The 20,451-nt window shown below is 41.4% G+C and overlaps 1 protein-coding gene across 1 annotated transcript in view; it reads right to left on the bottom strand.

Moving 5' to 3' along the window:
* Window positions 1–267: 267 nt before the first annotated feature.
* Window positions 268–20,451, bottom strand: part of RCAN3 (RCAN family member 3) — a 28,419-nt gene continuing 8,235 nt past the window's right edge. Inside the window, exons 2-5 of the mRNA XM_070764942.1 lie at window positions 18,449–18,695; window positions 5,297–5,470; window positions 3,494–3,665; window positions 268–1,840 (exon numbers count right to left, since the gene is read on the bottom strand). Of these exons, the coding sequence (XP_070621043.1) occupies window positions 1,635–1,840; window positions 3,494–3,665; window positions 5,297–5,470; window positions 18,449–18,628 (732 nt within the window). The 5' untranslated portion in view covers window positions 18,629–18,695 and the 3' untranslated portion in view covers window positions 268–1,634. The remainder of the gene's footprint in view (window positions 1,841–3,493; window positions 3,666–5,296; window positions 5,471–18,448; window positions 18,696–20,451) is intronic.

Below are 20,451 nucleotides of genomic sequence, written 5' to 3'. Positions count from 1 at the left end.
TTAACTCTAAGATACAAAAATGCAATGACCACTAGGGGCAGCAAAGAGAACAAGGAAACTGTATGTGCTGCCATCTGGTGGTCATTTGCATTTTGGCTGCCCAAATCTAGCAGTTATATAAGGAAAACAGATCACCATCTCCAGCTCTAGGCTGCTTCAACAAAAAGAGATAAAATGAAAAACTGACTGCCCTGAATTCAGTTTGGATCACAAAGAATATGTCATAGTTGATGATTATAGAGATAAAGTAGAACCCAACACTTTCTGTATCTGTTTTTCCATTTATTTCAGCCATAAAAAGTATTTACTTTCAGACATGTACTATTACAGAAATAATTGAATAAAGGTGGGAGAAAGACATTGGGAAGAGAAAGGCAGGCATAGAGAGCGATTTGCACAACTGGTCTAACCTTATTTCTCAAGTTTTTGTACCTGAACCTCCTGCACAGCAGAATGCAAGTTATCTTGATTTACCTCTTCCTTTCTTCCTCAGAAATCATTAAGCTACATGATTGGATGCCGGGGAGAAAAATAAAATCAGGCAATAAACAAGCAAATTCAACCAGAAGCTCACTGGGAAATGCGGACTTGCATTCTCTGTAACACAGCAGGCTGATTCACATATTGCATAAGACATAATTGCAGCTGGTTTCTTTTTTTTGGCTTAGCTTCATCAACAAACCAGGTTACTGTGGCTTGTAGAACAAACCATGGCTAAACATCTTGGCACAGCATGTGGGACCTGATCCTAGAAATGATAAATACATACACAAATGGAAAATAGTTAAAGTGACGGGGAAAGTGAAGAGTGAGAGGGCTATCTACTTGCTTGGCCAACCAGAATATTCTGAAAACAGGCCATGGAGAACAAGCTTCAGGAGAAGACACTCCTTTGCTTCAGAAATATTTCATGTAGGATATAACCATAGTAGGTGGAAAACTACTGATTGAGATGTGCTTCAAAGGTAATGAATCCATCCTCCACTGTATCCTTATAGGCATTTCATTTTTTAAAACCCTTCTTAATTGCAGTGGGCAGAAAAGAACTATTACAACTCCCAATTTGTTTTTGTTTTGCCTTACACCAATTCACAAGAATATCTTGACATTCAACACACACAATTATGGCACCTATAAGGAAAAACAAAACCAAACCAAACCCAGAAACCACAAAAACGAACCTGCTTGGATATTTGATTCTATCACCTCAAAAACAGTTTGAGATTCTCCTACTGATAACAATGTACATTGTACATTACATGTATAATTTGTCACTAGATTACTTAGAACATCAAGTGAATCAGATTCATGGTATACAGCAGCACACAAAAATATGCATGAGAGACTCACATACAAAACCATGTGTTAGCCCATATACAAATGGCGGCAGCCAAGTTCCTTCGGCCTAACAAACACCAAGAGAATGGTAACACAGATTACCAGAAATGGCACTCTCCTAGGATTGGCAGCCTAGTGGATTTGCTACATCTTGGAAGTTGACCTTAAAAATTAAAGTGCTCTTCAAAATGTCTTCTTGATGTGAGATGACAGCAAGAGGAGTCTGTTGCTGCAACGCAGGATGCAGCAATGCAAATGGGAGTAATCATCCACTGCCATGATTAAACAGCTTTGAATCAGTAGTGCATCCCACCTACTTCTAGCATACATTCAAGAGTTTTTGTTTCACTTATTAAGGCGGGCGGTGGGTCTGGACGCCGAGTCTGCACTATCTTCTGCTTGGAATTTTTCACTTCCTCTTCCTCTTCCGTTTCACTTTCACACACATGGACCACAACGCTTGGAGTGGATTCGGTTCCAGCATGAAGCTCGTACTTTTCCCCTAGAGAGTAAGACAGGCATTGGTAAGCAATCCTTTATGTCAGCGCTCCTCAACCCTGACAACTTTAAGATGTATTGCCGATCAATTTCCGGTCACAATTCAAAGTGTTGGTTATGACCTTTAAAGCCCTTCATGGCATTGGACCAGAATATCTCCGAGACCGCCTCCTGCCGCATGAATCCCAGCGACCGATTAGGTCCCACAGAGTCGGCCTTCTCCGGGTCCCATCAACTAAACAATGTCGGTTGGCGGGCCCCAGGGGAAGAGCCTTCTCTGTGGCGGCCCCGACTCTGGAACCAGCTCCCCCCTGAGATTAGAACTGCCCCTACCCTCCTTGCCTTTCGTAAACTCCTTAAAACCCACCTTTGTCCTCAGGCATGGGGGAACTGAAATATCTCCCCTGGGCCTATACAATTTATGTATGGTATGCTTGTGTGTATGTCTGCTTAATAATGGGTTTTTAAAAATATCTTAAATTGTAAATTATTAGATTTGTTAAGAACTGTTTTTTATTGTGTTGTGAGCCGCCCCGAGTCTACAGAAAGGGGCGGCATACAAATCTAATAAACATAAACACATGTATGGACTTCAAGACCCAGAATTCTCCAGCCAGCTTGCTGTACCCTTGCCATATGACTGTAAATTCCCAAACTGTCTCTAATTCTATGTCTAGGGAAGGCAGAGTCCTCCAGAAACCTAAATCTGGGGAAGTCTGCTGCCAGTCCAGTCAGGGCACTGAGTAGCAAAAGTCTATTAAGCAGCAAGGAGGCCAGTGCAGTGGTAACTGCCCCCTTTGAACTCTTATGTCCCACTTCACGAATAGGGTCTAACATTCAGCACTCTGTGGAACAGCATCTCTTCAAGCCACCAGAATCTCAAGGCAACTTCAGCCACTCTGTCTTGTCTCCTCTGCCTGGGACCGAGGGTGGTGCCATAGTCAAAACCTGGGTGGGCACATCGTCTCAAGCTCTTGAATGATCTTATTTATTGTATACAGATTAATAATCTCTGGGGCCCTCCAGAGATAATAGACATCAATACCCGATGCCTGGGCTGTGGGAACTCAAGCCCAATACAATTTAAGGGCAACAGGTTGGGGAAGGATAATATAAATGTACAGATACAAATTTTATAGGGTCTCACAGAACAGCTTTTATATAATTGAGCACAAAGCCTCCAATATAATATTTTGAAACACTGTCTGATAGATAACATTACGTACCAATGTCAACCAAAATGCCATATGCTGGACTATCTGCTATGATTTATTACAAAAAAACCCTGCTTTTAACTTAGAGCTCTGAAGCTGGAAGAGGCCAAGGTCCTACCTAGACCAACAAATTATGTTACAGATTGGCCAATTTATGGAAACATAAATGAAGATTAATTGGTCTCTTTTATTATGATTTAAAGGATATTTCAAGTTGTTTAATGGCTATTAAACATCCATCAAAGTCCATTCTTCATTAATAGCCTGATTGAATGCCCATCTCCCTTCTTAAACTATCTAAAAAAGAAGTCTTCAAACTTGGCAACTTTAAGATTTGTGGACTTCATCAGCACCAGCATCTTTGAGGTGAATTCCAGTACTAGGCCTTGTATAGAGATAAATGCATCTGTACAGAACATGGGGAGAAAATAAAACATCCCTACCAGGCCCCAATTTTGAAACAGCGCAAAGCAAGTCATAGTTTATCATAGGAGTAGCATCTTCACTCTGCTTCCATCCTACGGGGGGGGACGCAGGTGGGGAGATCAGGAACTGTTTGACAGGTTTGGGGGGCAAAAGGTACGATTTGTCTCCCACTTCACTGGGCACCTGAACCTGAAAGAACAAATGTTGTCAGAACAATAAGGCACATAACGTATCATTTAAATTTTTTTACAAAGTCTCTCTAGTCCTGCTTTCTCTTTTAATATTTCCATTAAAAGTGCTGGAACTTGTTGTATAATATACTGTATCACATCTAGAGGACACAAGATTGGGAAAGCTGTAAAAGATTAATTGGGGCTGCATTTCACTGATTGGATTCCAAGTGCATAGTTTATTTTCTTCTGGCTATTTGAGTTAAACAGTTACCAGGGTAGGTAGTAAATAACACATTGCTTGAGCCAAATTAAGAGTCTATTTAAGTGCCCATCCATTAAGTATCCACTTATTCAGTATTCTGGCAAGAAAGATCACTCCTATTTTATTTTACAGCTACGCAAGCTGCTGAAGACTCCCTGCGGAATCAGGGCTAGGCTAAGATTTTATCTCCAGCCAAGGATTTTTGGTGACTTTCCAATATTGTTAATAGTCTGCATAGACATGTAGACAGGCCTACAGTTTACGGAGAACGTTGCTGAATTCTGAGCAGACGAAAAGGAATCCAATGGAAGAAGATGGAAAGATTCCCTGTAGGGTTCCATATATTACAGAGTTTCTTGCCTATTTGTAGGCAGTGTTCTCTCTAAAAATTTTTTGGGGTGGGCGGAAAAGTATAGTGTCTGAGCGACAGTCCCTTCGGGACTGGGCGACACAGAAATAATAATATAATTTCCCTCTCGGCTTCTGGGCAGGTTTGGAAAACTCTGAGTTGATGATGATTTTTAAGTGAGCGATTGCTCACTGCTCAGCTTAGAGGGAACTATGTTTGTAGGACTGCCACAATGGAAATAAAGAGGAGAGACATTCTGCATAACTGATACAGGGCACAGAAATCATCATCATCATCATCATCATCATCTTTTAATGACCTCATAATCCCTTGCATCAGGGTGGAATCTGGGCAACTGAATGGAGCTGAGTGTTTACTGGCCCTTCCTGTCGCCAATGTTCGACAGATATATTCTCATTGAAGGCACAGAAATAATACCCTATTAAAAATAATCTTTTTTAAAAAATGCATTGTTCTTTGCCAAGTCCAGAACACTGTGCATGCTTTGTGTGTGGGCTTGTAGTATCAAGCTGGACAATCCTGATTTTCTGACCATTAAGATATAGTACATCGCAGCACATCTGCAAGAAACAGATGGTCATATGCAGATGATTTCCCAGCAGAAAGGATTTTCTCTAGCCATTTTGTTGGTCAGCTGTTCTGACGAGTTATTCCTGAAGGATGCATTTAACGTCTCCAAGCAGTGAAAGGACTACAGGTACCCTATGAAAGCAGGTAGGTAGGGTTTGCCAGCAAGGATTTCAAATGGAGTTTTAAAAGGCAAGATAATTATTCTAACTAACATAAAAACTACTGTGCTAGTAGACCAGAGGTCTTCAAACGTGGCAACTTTAAGATTTGTGGACTTCAACTTCCAGAATTCTCCAGCCAGCATAGCTTTCTGGGAGTTGAAGTCCACAACTCTTAAAGTTGCCAAGTTTGTAATAGACGATTTGGAACAGAAGTGAAGATGGTCCCTGGGAACTATTTCTATTTTTAATAGAAAGCAGGGGATTCAAGTAAGAAACACATATACCTGGGCAAAATATAGCTTCAGTTTTTTCCCGTTGAAATCTGCCTCGTGTAGCTCTATCCGTGCTCTGGCTGCTGCTTCTGGATTGCTAAAGTTTATCCTTACTCTTCGGAAGCTTTTAAATAACTGGAACGTAACATGAGCGTCGTAGATCATAAAAAGTGCTTCAAATCTTTCCTAAGGATAGGAAAAAAATTCCCAACACATAATGAAGGTATCTTAAAGCTTACTTCAATAAACAAACTTATCTAGAACGTTGCTTCATTGGTTTTTCCTTCCCCCCCCCAAAAAAATACCTTTTATTGCAATATCTACAGAAAACACAGGCTCCTGTAATGACAGGCCTTCTTGTATTTAAATAACATAGCATATAATGCTATGTTCATACTGCCATCTAGTGGTTGATATTATCATTATTATTGCTTCTAGATTTGAATAATGTCATCAAATTGAAATTGGCTCCTAGCAACCACACGGATGAGACCTTCCCCTCCTGCAGCACTCTGGCCACTGAGAACAGAGCTCGGGAGGATCGTGTCCAAAAACGGAGCCTCGATTTGATTATTATTAGAGTTGGAAGGAACCTTGTAGGTCATCTAGTCCAACCCCATGCTCAAGTGTTGGAGCTCTCACAACCTCCGCAAGGCAACTTCTGTTCCACTGGTTGACCGCTCTCACTCAGTTCCTGCAACTGCTATTTGTATATTGTAGTTTACAGTCCCCTGATCATTCTGGCTGATTGGTTGATGTTGAGCTGGCCACACCCCCTGGCCGTACTCCACCCCCCAAGGTCAAATACAACCCTGATGTGGCTCTCAATGAAATAGTGTTTGATACCCTTGCTTTATATTGTTGTCACAATCATAGGAATCCCATGAAACAAAACATTGGAGTCGAGGTATTATGGATTTTAAATGTAACCAGTGATATTAGCACAATGGGCATTTGAACCCAAGTTTCAGATTTGCGAAACTAAGAACCAGGCTGAATCTGTAACATGAAAAATGCCATCTATCTATCTATCTATCTATCTATCTATCTATCTATCTATCTATCTATCTATCTATCTATCTATCTATCTATCTATCTATCTATCTATCTATCTATCTATCTATTGGATTTGTATGCCGCCCCTCTCCGGAGACTCGGGGCGGCTAACAGCAATAATAAGACAGCGTACAATAATAATCCAATACTAAAAACAATTAAAAACCCATTAATATAAAAACCAAACATACATACAGACATACCATGCATAAAATTGTAAAGGCCTAGGGGGAAAGAGTATCTCAATTCCCCCATGCCTGGCGGCAGAGGTGGGTTTTAAGTAGCTTACGAAAGGCAAGGAAGGTGGGGGCAATTCTAATTTCTGGGGGGAGTTGGTTCCAGAGGGCCGGGGCCGCCACAGAGAAGGCTCTTCCCCTGGGTCCCGCCAAGCGGCATTGTTTAGTTGACGGGACCCGGAGAAGACCCACTCTGTGGGACCTAACTGGTCGCTGGGATTCGTGCAGCAGAAGGCGGTCCCTGAGATATGTTTGCTTCAAGGAAGTAGTTATCTGCTCTCACAGATGACTGGTTTGTACAAGGCATTAAGTTTATTTACTTTTCATACCTGTACATATTAATAGGTTGAATATTACACAAAGCCCATGATTTTCAAACCATGTGCCAAGGTGCCTCGGGCTGTTCCAGTTAACTCACAGGAGCAATGGAAAATAACACAGTAATGAACTTCTAATCGATACTGCATAAACTTCCAGGTGCATCGTGAAAAGAATTATTGGGACACCAAGGGCAGGACGAACCAAGAACGTTTGAGAACTTCCGCATTAAAAATGATGAATCTCAGCATATAACTTGCCTATGGCTGCAACCTTGCCTTACCAAGATTTGTGAAACCTTTCAGTGACTGCCTTGGTATAAAAATTGCCTCTCATCATCACCGTTTCTCTCGTCCAGTATTCCAAATTTAGAATTGATGAGCCTTCACAGGCAGATAAGAATCACAATGTAAGCAGGATTCAGTAAGCAGAATTCCTGTGTTTATTATTTCTCCGAGTCAGAAAAAAAGAAATGGCCTTCATCCGATTATCTTCCAGAAACAGTACCATATGCTGCTTCATCCAGATAATGAGTATTAATGTTGTTTGTCCCACCAACAACTACACTGTATGCATTTTAGACTGATCTCTGGGTAGCCAGGGCAACCAGAATTGCACTGTATTTCCAACGTTGATCTGCCAAGCTAAGCATTTCTGTAACTCTATAGGCAAGATCATATTGACCATGAGAAAGAGAAACTCAGTGCAGCATGTGCACAAAGGCAACACCTTTCTTAAGCCAAGGAAGATTTACTGAAGAATGAACAAAGTATGGTATGTTCTCCATGTCCAATAAAGCTGTACATCTTACTTACAAATGTTTTTTTTAATTTCAAAAAATGAGGGATTAACCATTATTTTCTTTCTGTCCTGTTTTCTGAAACAATAAATTCACCAGTGACCTTAGCACTTGCTTCCTCTTTCAGCCTACACCAGAGGTCTTCAAACTGGGCAACCTTAAGACGTGTGGACTTCAACTCCCAGAATTCTCCAGCCAGCTATAAATTCTGGGAGCTGAAGTCCACAAATCTTAAAATTGCCAAGTTTGCAGACCTCTGTAGTAAACTGAACCTTCCAGGGAACACATGAAGGGTCTAGGAATAGACTGTACAATTCGATCTTAGGGCATCCAAGAAACAGTAGATCCCCCACTTTTCCATGGTGAGGAGAAGGACAACAACTCAGTAGCAACTCCTGTGCTCTGATGGCAGAAATCTCTGCCACTTTCTGATGGTTTTGGGGAGCGGGGAGAAGGAGTAAATGTTGATCAGATGAAAGAATATCTATGATCCACCAAACAAAGCTCTTCTGAATTTCCAACTTTCCTTCAGTTGCCCAGTTTGGGGACCCCTGATATTATCTGACTATCCTACCTTTGCAGAAGCCTTGTAAAACCAAGGACCCCACTCCACTCACAGAACAAATACAAGCCAGCCTGTTACATTTCATGATTCCCCAGCCAGTCAACCAGCCACAGCCTGGAATATTATTACATTAGCTATTACATAATTCCCCTCTTCCATCCGAAAGCTGTTAAACCAACTGCTTTAAAAAGTGTACATGGGTTTGATTTATGGCCACATGTTATCAGTCTTTTTCCCAGAGCGCTGGACCAACGCTCAGGCTTTCTCCCGCTTCCCCGCCCCTCATACATTTTGGAGGTCAGCAAGCTAAACAGCCACCTATTACATGTGTCCTTGGCAGAATCACTGAGGCAAAGAAATTCTCATTTATGGACGCCCAGGGCGATGTGCAGCCAAAAATAAATGCCACCTTTTTTTCTCCCTTCACCCTCTTCCCTTTTGGCCTTAGCGCAAGAGGACTCTCCCTGCCCTACTGTCAAGGTCAGGGGAGGGGGCCTATGAATGAAAAGAAGGGAGCCCTTGTAAAAAATAAAATAAAAATAAGCTCTGTAGCACTGCATCATCTCTAGGTATGTTCAAGATGACCTTGTGCACCATTTCATTAAGTCACTCTGTTTGTTTGGAACACCGGAAGGAGTATCCTGCAGAGGTTGCCAAGTGAATAAATCAGGATTACGGGGACAATGATCAGGCCAGCCCAGCCCTGAGAGGAGGTAGAAAGGATTGCCAGGCACCAGATCAGCATAATCGGAGCAACTGGGAATGTTTCATTGTTTCTGCAATGAAACATTCCCAATATTGGTTGTTGCCTCTTCGCTCCATGGAATGAACAAGGAAAAAATAATTGTATGAGGGTCGAAAGAGAAATGTGCTACAAGGGATACAAGTCAAACTAAGTACAGTATTCTTATGATTCAAAGTGTTGGTTATGACCTATAAAGCCCTTCATGGCACCGGACCAGATTACCTCAGGGACCGTCTTCTGCCGCACGAATCCCAGCGACCAGTTAGGTCCCACAGAGTGGGTCTTCTCCGGGTCCCGTCAACCAAACAACATTTCTTCCAACACTAATATTATTTATACATACCTGGAATGATGCCTCTCACCCACCCACCCACCCACCCACCCACCCATCATTAATTCATTAATTCATTCATTTATTTATTGGATTTGTATGCCGCCCCTCTCCGCAGACTCAGGGCGGCTAACAACAGTAACAAAACAATATAATCCAATACTAAAAACAGTTAAAACCCATTATATAAAAAACCAATCATACATACATACAGACATACCACATTGATAGACTTTAAGAGAAACCCTACCACTCTACCTCCTCTCACAATACTAGATAACACAGTATCAACAGTAGAGACCTTCAAATTTCTAGGTTCTATCATATCTCAAGACCTAAAATGGTCACCTAACATCAAAACAATGTTCTTTCTGCGCCAACTCAGGAAGCTCAAACTGCCCAAGGAGCTGCTGATCCAGTTCTACAGAGAAATCATTGAGTTTGTCATCTTCACCTCTCTATAACTGTCTGGTTTGGTGCTGCAACCCAACAAGAGTGACACAGACTTCAGAGGATAATCAGAACTGCAGAAAAAACAATTGCTGCCAACCTGCCTTCCACTGAGGACCTGTAGACTGAACGAGTCAAAAAGAGGGCGGGGAAAATATTTACTGACCCCTCACATCCTGGACACAAATTGTTTCAACTCCTACCCTCAAAATGTCGCTACAGTGTACTGCACATCAAGACAACTAGACACAAGAACAGTTTTTCCCCAAACGCCATCACTCTACTAAACAAATAATTCCCTCAACACTGTCAAACTATTTACTAACTAAATAGTTTTTCTCATCATTCCTATCACCCATTTCCTCCCACTTATGACTGTATGACTGTAACTTGTTGCTTGTATCCTTAATATTATATTTCTTCATTGCTTATCTGACCCCTATGACAATCATTAAGTGTTGTAACCCATGACTCTTGACAAATGTATCCATCTTCTTTTCTTTTAAACTGAGAGCATCTGCACCAAAGACAAATTCCTTGTGTGTCCAATCACACTTGGCCAATAAAGAATTCTACTCTATTCTATTTGTCTATGTCCCAGGTTTTGCTGATGTTAATCTTCCCAAGTGCCAGTGGTGAGTTTCTGTTTGCTAGATGGCTCTGTCTGAAGGAGGTAGATCTTTGTTATGTAGAATAGACGGGTCCAGGCTATTAACAAAAGTTGGGGGAATGAATGAGCTAGGCTCTGGCCTTAATGGTCCACTGACAAGGGTGGGGGTGATTTATTTATTTATTGGATTTGTATGCCGCCCCTCTCCATAGACTCGGGGCGGCTAACAACAGTAATAAAAACCATCATATAAATCCAATACTAAAACAACTAAAAAACCCTTATTGTAAAACCAAACATATATACAAACAAACATAACATGCATAAATTGTAAAGGCCTAAGGGGAAAGAATATCTCAGTTCCCCCATGCCTGATGGCAGAGGTGGGTTTTAAGGAGCTTACGAAAGGCGAGGAGGGTGGGGGCAATTCTAATCTCTGGGGGGAGTTGGTTCCAGAGGGCCGGGGCCGCCACAGAGAAGGCTTTTCCTGTGGGCCCCGCCAAACGACATTGTTTTGTTGACGGGACCCGGAGGAGGCCCACTCTGTGGGATCTAACCGGTCGCCGGGATTCATGCGGCAGAAGGCGGTCTCGTAGATACCCTGGTCCGGTGCCATGAAGGGCTTTATAGGTGATGACCAACACTTTGAATTGTGACCGGAAACTGATCGGCAACCAATGCAGACTGCAGAGTGTGGGTGTTACATGGGCATTTTTGGGAAAGCCCATGATAGCTCTTGCACGATCTGAAGTTTCCGAACACTTTTCAAAGGTAGCCCCATGTAGAGAGCATTACAGTAGTGGAGCCTTGAGGTGATGAGGGCATGAGTGACTGTGAGCAGTGACTCCGGGTCCAAACAGGGCTGCAACTGGTGCACCGGGCGAACCTGGGCAAACGTCCCCTTCGCCACAGCTGAAAGATGTTTCTCTAATGTGAGCTGTGGATCGAGGAGGACGCCCAAGTTGTGGACCCTCTCTGAGGGGGTCAATAATTCCCCCCCAGGGTGATGGACGGACAGATGGAATGAGAAGCATGAGTCTATTTCTTGCATGTTTCTCCCACCCAGGGAAATATAATATTCTGCCTTTTTAATATGTTTCTAAAATATTTCATTTTCTAGGAGAGGGGTGTTAAATTCCTACAAGAGTAAGGTAGAAACCTTAAACATAGCTATTTCATTAAAAAAAAAACCTAGTTAGGAGAAAGCACCAGTCCAACAAGAGACTGTTCTTTGTATCTTTTCCTTTCCAAACTTAGAAATTAAGCAGATCCGTGGCCACTGATCCCAGAATAATTTGATAGGATGTAAGCAAGGCTGGTTTCAGATGGTGGAAGATCAAATCAGATCAAATTCTATTTCTGTCATTGACTATGTACAAAAAGCAAAAACAACGAATACATGCAACAAGCAGATGAGATGACAATATATCACATAAAGAAACATCAAATTCTATCATCAATGACCAGTATTTGAGAAGTGCAGTGCTGTCTGTGTTCAAGAGAAATCTGGCATTGCTCAAAGAGATTTCATAACATCGATATGGCAATTATCATTAAATGCACTAGATGCAGATATTTCGTTGCAAAAGGAAATGCTGCATTTCAATTCATCTGATGAGGAAACAACACTTTTAATAGCGGGCTCCCTTCCTACCCCCAGACGGTGATTATTGCACAGTCCAACTGGACCTAATTTCCATCCCCCCCTCCCTCCCATAATTTCTGTTCAAATATGTCCAAATCTTGAAGAGTGCCTGGACAAGTCCCTGTAGTTTTCCTGGCAATGTTTTTCAGGGGTGGTATTCCACTAGGACTAAGGGAAACTGACTGGGCCAAAGTCACCCAGCTGGTTTTATGCAGTACAAGATCTCCTGGTCTCCCAGTTTCTAGTCTGATGGCTTTATATCAAACTGGCATAGTCCATTCTTTTCCAGAGGGAAATATCTAACAAAGGCAAAGGTTCTCCTTGCAATCCCTTGGTAGAGATTTGAACTGCTGAACTGCTGACCTTTCTGATCGACAAGCTCAGTGTCTTAGCCACGGAGCCACCGCATCCCTGCTAAATATCTAATAGAACTATCTGTTTCCATACTGTATTTAATGTAGTACCTAAAAGGGCCAGATTCAGTTCCTATCCCATTGTTTTCTATAAATGTCTAAGAAATAAGCTGCGTGTATGTCTTGCTTTTTAAATAAGGGTTTTTTAGTTACTTTAAAATATTAGATTTGTTGTACATTGTTTTATTATTGCTGTGAGCTGCCCCGAGTCTACAGAGAGGAGCGGCATACAAATCTAATAAGTAATAATAATAATAATAATAATAATAATAATAATAATAATAATAATAATTTTATTCAATAGACACACTCCTAAGTAAACATGCACAGAACTACATTCTGAGAGCAATCAGCTCCATAGTACAGTATTTATCTGCTTGTCTATCTTTCTGATGTAAAACAAGCTCCAAATGGCCATAATTATTTAATGAAGTTATAGCTTGATCAAACAACAATCTTTGGCCCAGCAAGCTGGCTCAGGAATTCTGGGAGTTTATTTATTTATTTATTTTATTTATTAATTCGAGTTCTATGCCGCCCTCCTCCTGAGACTCAGTCTACAAGTCATAAAAAGACCACGATTCCCCATCATGATTTCAAGTATTGTCCTTTGATCTGTAAAAGCAAAATGATTTTCCAGCCTATGTTGAAAAATAATACAACATTTTATCCATTTATGAAATTTATATGCCACCCATTTCATTAGCCACAGCGACTAAGGGTGGCATATGAATAATTAAAATCTAAGTTTAAGAAGTCTTGGCCTAGTGAACTCCACTATCTAGTGAGGATTCAATCAGTGCTTTCTGGATCCACTCCAACGTTCCAACTATTGAAGATGACTATTCCCCTGTTCAGTTAACTCCTATCCTAAGCAATCTATATAGCAAAGAATCATATTTTTAAAAGACTTTAAATAAGATGTTGGAAGAGTTTATTCTGCTTTCTAAATTTCTTTCATGAATATAAATGAGCACACAGAGCTCCTTTAAAAGCGTATTTTGCACCACACTTGAAACAAGGAAGAAAAAACATGTTTTGTCATCAAAGTATTATAGACAATTAAGTTCTCGTTTCTTCAGAAACAAATCCAGCCTCAACTAGAGCTGTCATGGAAACATGCCTGCCTACGCATGATTAACCTTGCTTTATGACTATCAGGACAATGAAAAGTAATAACAGAGTTCCATTTGGTGTTTCAGTCTGTTTCAACAAAAACTTAAATAGTTTAGAGAAAGGTATACGGAGATAGAAAAAAACTGCCTCTTGATATTTCAATTTCTTAAATTTTGAGAAATATGATATGCCTTGGTTCTTTGAAAGAGGGCTGTTTGTTAATAAAGAATAGGTTTCTTTGAAGAACTGAATTCCAAGTGAAAAGTTTTGATACTAAGCATGGTCTTAATAGAAACATAGAAGTCTGACGGCAGAAAAAGACCTCATGGTCCATCTAGTCTGCCCTTATACTGTTTTCTGTATTTTATCTTAGGATGGATCTATGTTTATCCCAGGCATGTTTAAATTCAGTTACTGTGGATTTATCTACCACGTCTGCTGGAAGTTTGTTCCAAGGATCTACTACTCTTTCAGTAAAATATTTTCTCATGTTGCTTTTGATCTTTCCCCCAACTAACTTCAGATTGTGTCTCCTTGTTCTTGTGTTCACTTTCCTATTAAAAACACTTCCCTCCTGACCCTTATTTAACCCTTTAACATATTTAAATGTTTCGATCATGTCCCCCCTTTTCCTTCTATACAGATGGAGTTCATGAAGTCTTTCCTGATACGTTTTATGCTTAAGACCTTCCACCATTCTTGTAGCCCGTCTATGGACCCCTTCAATTTTGTCAATATCTTTTTGTAGGTGAGGTCTCCAGAACAAGGCAGCTTTTATCCAATATCGGAATCAGGCTTTGAAATATGATGCTTAAGTTAATCTTGCAGAGGCCATTCTGTACATAGGAAAATAGCTGTGGGGTGCTGGGTCAGGATTGTATGTGTTGGAGGTGGAATGGGCTGGAATCTCTAGCATGTCTACACTATTGAAACAGCGTCATCTATGCTGGCTTAGGCATATCGTGAGAATGGCCAATGGTTGGATCCTGAAATATCTCCTTTATGGAGAATTAGTGCAGGGAAAGTGCTCCAGAGGCTGCAATATAAGGATATATGTAAGAGGGATTTAAAGGCCTTGGGAATGGACATTAACAGCTGGGAAACCTGGACCTCTGACCGTTCAGCTAAAGATGCAGCATGGCCTTCTCCATTTCAAGGAGACTCTTGTTTGGCAGGCTGAGGCAAAGAGGCCATCCCGGAACCAGAAAAATCCAGGGGCCGAGCAGGGGACAGAATGGATCTGCCCTCAGTGTGGAAGGGATTGCCACTCTCGCATTGGCCTTTTTAGCCACACTAGATGCTATTTTAGGAACTCTTTCTAGAGCAATGAATGAATGAATGAATGAATGAATGAATGAATGAATGAGGTGGAGGAAAGATTTTGCAAATGTGCCTTAACCTGGGAGAAGGGAAGGGCAGACAGGATTATCACAAGAGCGATGGCAGAGGGAAGCATGGCAGGGCACTAGGGAAGGGGATATGGGGGCACAGCTTGAAAGCAGTTGACTGTCCAGCCCTTGGCTTCCATCCACTGTCCTACTCTATCCTCTGTGGCCCTGGGCTCCAAGTGCTAATCCTGAATGCCAGGTTGGGATGCAATAAAGCTGCTTTCATTTATGATTTACTATGGGTGAGGATGCTGACCCGGCTTGTTTAACAGACGCCTGGTTTAGCCTTGGCGGTGGCCGGGGGGCTGGGGGGGAGGAGACCCCTTCTAAGAATTGTACCCAACCAGGTTTTGCACCAGTTGAGACCCCAAGAAGGGGAGGAGGGTGGTTTTTGTAACCTGAGAGCAGGTGGCAAGTGTGACCAGGAAGGTATTTTGCACAACTTCCTCTAGTCCAGGAGTCTCCAACCTTGGCAACTTTAAGATTTGTGGACTTCAACTTCCAGAATTCCTCAGCCAGCAAAGCAAAGCTGGCTGAGGAACTCTGGGAGTTGAAGTCCACAAGTCTTAAAGCTACCAAGGGTGGAGACCCCTGCTCTAGCGTACCAGTTGTGCCCTTTCCCAAGACTCGGAAGCCCTTCAGACAGTCACTTGAGTCCTCGTATAACGGTATGTTGGAATGACAGCAGGAAGAGCCACAGTGTGGGGAGCACTCTAACAAAAAGCAGCTAAGCTGGCAAAAATAGTGGCGGCATGGCAAATGTCTCAGAAGGGACCCTCCCAAGTTTCTTGGGCTGCAAAGGTGACAAGGGAGAAATGAACATTCAAATTTGCAAGATTCTGTGGATATAACATTACAACAAAGTGTACTGTACATTTAGTACTTCAGCTGGGCATGTTCCCTGTATAGACTACCTCACAAGGCTAACACCTCGTCAATTCACATCTCAACTTCTGCATGCAATTCAAGGTGCTGGTTATGACTTATAAAGCCCAACAATAGTTATTAGAGGGACCACTTACTCCATGCTCAGCCCAGCCAGTTCAATCTTACAAATTTAGCATGTTTCATGTGCCTTCAATTTACAATAGTGTCATCAATAGGGACCTAAGAAGTGTTCCTTCCTTCCTTCCTTCCTTCCTTCCTTCCTTCCTTCCTTCCTTCCTTCCTTCCTCCCTCCCTCCCTCCCTCCCTCCCTCCCTCCCTCTTTGATTGATATGCCACCCCTCTCTGAGGACTCAGGATGGCTTACAGCATATAAAGGAACAATATAACATCCTAAATCCTATTATCTTAAATTAATTAATCTAAAAACCTAAAACCATTAAAAAACTCTCATTCCCATTCAATCAACTAACTTACAATATATTTGTCAGCCAGGGGGCTAGAGTCTAGTAGCCCCAAGCCTGGCAGCACAGATGAGTCTTCAGACTCTTGAGGAAGGTGAGGATGGTGGGGGCAGTACACATCTCTGGGAGGGGCCCCCACAGAGAAGGCTTTTTCCCTGCGTCCTGCCAAGCAACATTGTCTAGTTGACGGGACCTGGAGAAGACCGACTCTGTGGGATCTAACCGGTTGCTGGGACCTATGCGGCAGGAGGTGGGCCCACAAGTATTCTGGTCCGATGCCACGTAGGGCTTTATAGGTCACAACCAACACTTTGAATTGCATCTTGTCATGGCACCTGCCCTCTAGAATGAACTCTCACTTGGTAGCTGTCTGGCTACCAGCCCACTAGCATTAGAAAAAGTCTTAAAGACCTGACAATCCTCCAAAACCTTGGGTTATGAGGTTGAAGCCCCGGCTGGGTTGGATGGTATTCCCAGTTCTGCCATTTTGTGGTTTTATTCTCTTATAATTATCATATTCTGTTTTTATGTTGTTTTATATTAATAGGACCAAGTGGAATCAGGTGGTGTTTCAACTGAATAAACTAAACTACTAGGGAAATGTCTATTGAACGTCCTAATTTTAAAAAAATTACAATTAGGAGTCTCCAAATTTGCTTGGAGCTGAAAATAACTAATTAGGTTCTCATCATGCTAAGTCATGGTTCCCTTCATCATGATCAATTGTATACCTGATTGGCTCACTTATAACTTTTGTGGGAATGAAAAAATGTTCAAAAAGAAGGAATGAAAATGACTAGCCTGCTACTTCCACTAAAGTAATAATAATAATAATAATAATAATAATAATTTATTAGATTTGTATGCCGCCCCTCTCCGAAGACTCGGGGCGGCTCACAACAAGCGATAAAACAATATTGTACAGGCACAAATCTAATACAGTATTAAGAAAAAACTAAAAAACCCTATCAATTAAAAACCAAACAGCACATACATACCAAACATAAATTATAATAAGCTTGGGGGAAAGGTGTCTCAAATCCCCCATGCCTGGCGGTATAGATGGGTCTTAAGTAGTTTACGGAAGACGAGGAGGGTGGGAGCAGTTCTAATCTCCGGGGGGAGTTGATTCCAGAGGGCCGGGGCCGCCACAGAGAAGGCTCTTCCCCTGGGGCCCGCCAGACGACATTGTTTAGTTGACGGGACCCGGAGAAGGCCAACTCTGTGGGACCTTATCGGCCGCTGGGATTCGTGCGGTAGTAGTAAAACAATTTTTTTAAAAAAGCCAAAAATCTTCAAACCTTCCCTTTCTGGGTGATGTTATCCTAAGCCTCCAGTGGTTCATCAGCTGAGAAGAGAGTTGCAATTTCTGATCCAGAAAAAGTCGTCTATGCCCACCCCTAAATTTTATCCATTTTATCATGTCAGGAGCAAACCACACAATGGCTCCACAACATTTGTGAATCTTTGAAAAATGAACCATTTTTGTTTATATACAGACAACCAATTAAATTGAGCTAAACACTACATAGCAGTGATTTCAAAGAAGAATAGTTTTTAATTAGGTATCTCTAATATATCAAGAATTGAACCTGGATCTTTTGCTTACAAAGCGGATACTCTACAATGAACTGAAATTTTACAACGTTCGTTTAAATATATATCTGAGGAAGCATGCAACAGTCTACTTCTAAGTAGAGTTACAACTCAATACTGGACCCCAAAGCAATCTTCTAGACCAGGGATCTCCAACCTTGGCAACTTAAGACTTGTGGACTTCAATTCCCAGAATTCCTCAGCCAGAATTCCTCCACAAGTCTTAAAGTTCGATCCCATTTGGATCGGGTGGCATAGAAGTCAATTAAATTAAATTAAATTAAAATTGCCAAGGTTGGAGACCCCTATTCTAGACTGTGGTTAGGAGCAGAAATCAGCATTTTTGCTTTTTTTTAATATGCTATTTAATTGTATAATTCACCCACTTGTAGAATAAAATAACTAGTATTAATATTTTACCCAATGGTAAAAGAAGCATATATTGTTTGAATAAAGTACTGCATTTGCTTTTCAATAAATTTTACATTCATTTTAATAAACTGGAATTACATTTGCCAACAGCACTGTTGCTCTTAAAACCCTTTACCTTTTGCTCTTGTACTTCAAATACTGCTTCATGAACATTGCAAGCAAAGAGTGAGGTAGGAAGATCACTTAAATCCATCATCTCTTCCAAGTCTTCTTCGCTTTCTCCAAAAATCATTTCTTCCTCTTCTTCTAGGTCACTGCTATAAAGGTCTGACTGACTATCACTCCAGGCCTTCATTGTATCATTAATCACTGTCCATTCAAAGCTTCTTTCTGCCTCTGTGTTCTGTGCTGGTAGGAAGAGTCTTTCAAATGAGCCAAGAGAGAGAAGCGGGGAGAGAGAAAGAGAGAACAAAAACAGTAAGGAATATATTTTTCTATCATTTCTTATTTTGGCTGTGTTTAACTGTTTAGTCATTATGTGCAGAAATAAGGTCGACCTTAGAGCAGTAACTCTGGCTCATTTTACAATTCATTGACTCCTAGAGTAGGAAGGAGTCACTGCTTATTCAGATATGAATAAGCTTGATGCAATACTCAGTCTTTTATCATGAGACGGGCCTAAATAAGACTTCCATTCAAAGATTTAAACACATTTCCTGTTCCCAAAAAAAACAGTTCTGGAAACAGACAAATCACCTCTGGAAGTGCTCCTTTTGAAAGAGTAAATCAGGGGTCTTCAAACCTGGCAACTTTAAGACTTGTGGACTTCAACTCCCAGAATTCTCCAGCCAGCTATAAATTCTGGGAGCTGAAGTCCACAAATCTTAAAATTGCCAAGTTTGAAGACCTCTGGAGTAAACTGAACCTTCCAGGGAACACATGAAGGGTCTAGGAATAGACTGTACAATTCGATCTTAGGGCATCCAAGAAACAGTAGATCCCCCACTTTTCCATGGTGAGGAGAAGGACAACAACTCAGTAGCAACTCCTGTGCTCTGATGGCAGAAATCTCTGCCACTTTCTGATGGTTTTGGGGAGCGGGGAGAGGGAGTAAATGTTGATCAGATGAAAGAATATCTATGATCCACCAAACAAAGCTCTTCTGAATTTCCAACTTTCCTTCAGGAAGAAACTGTCAATTAAGACAGCACATATGACATAGAAGGGGAAAAATAGGAATCCTTTTTTCCCTAACATTTTGCTTTGCTGGCAAAGATATCATAGATCCTCCCCAAATATCCCATGACTCAGTCAATTAAATCCAACCAATTTATCTAGAATTTATTTTTATTTTGTCTCTAAAATAATATTAGAGATGAGCAACTAAATTTTCCAGGAAATGACACATGCTCATTTACAAGAAACCGATACAGGGCAAAGGAAGGCGTCTCCTCTCTTTCTTTCCCATATCTACAAGATCATTATCACCAGCTAGTCCCTGGAAAGGCTCTAGAAGCTTCTTCCTTCTTTATTTTCTTCTTATTTGTTGAAGTATTGCTTCCTATTTGTTTATATTCTTTGCATGATACTTCTGGAGATTATCTTGAAAAACTGTATCTAAAAATTTAATTATAATTAAATCCAGATGGGATTTGCAGAAGATCCTGATGACACCTAATGGGTCCTGAACAGGGGTACCTTCCCCACCCGTTTGCATTGCGATGGAAGTACAGTACACGCTTTTCGTACTCATGCTCACTTTGCTCATGTGCGTGTATCACTTCCCTGAAATGACTCTCTGCGCATGCAGAGGGGGTTGTTTTTGCAATTTGCAGTGACTGGAGGAGCAGTTCGGGAGCGTGGACTGCCAGTCATCATTGCCGGTGCAAATTTTTTCTACTGGTTCTAAAAAACTGGTCTGAACCGACAGCAACTAACCACTGGTCCTGAATTCAGAAGGAAACAGGCTTTAATACAGTTTTCTCAACCTTAGCACGTTTAAGACGTCTAGGCCTAGTCCCACAATTCTTCAGCCAGCCTAGAAGATGTCCAGATGTCTTAAATTTGCCAGTGTTGAGAAACATTGCTCTAACATGTTGTCTTTCTATATGGAGTCCGCCTTTGTCCACTCTTAAACCCGACATGCAATCCGTTATAATCTAGAAACCCTAAGACATT

This window comes from Erythrolamprus reginae, chromosome 11, assembly GCF_031021105.1.
Source record: "Erythrolamprus reginae isolate rEryReg1 chromosome 11, rEryReg1.hap1, whole genome shotgun sequence".
Classification (NCBI taxonomy): Eukaryota; Metazoa; Chordata; class Lepidosauria; order Squamata; family Dipsadidae; genus Erythrolamprus; species Erythrolamprus reginae.
The sequence above is the reverse complement of the archived record's forward strand: the minus strand, read 5'-3'. Positions and strand labels throughout refer to the sequence as shown.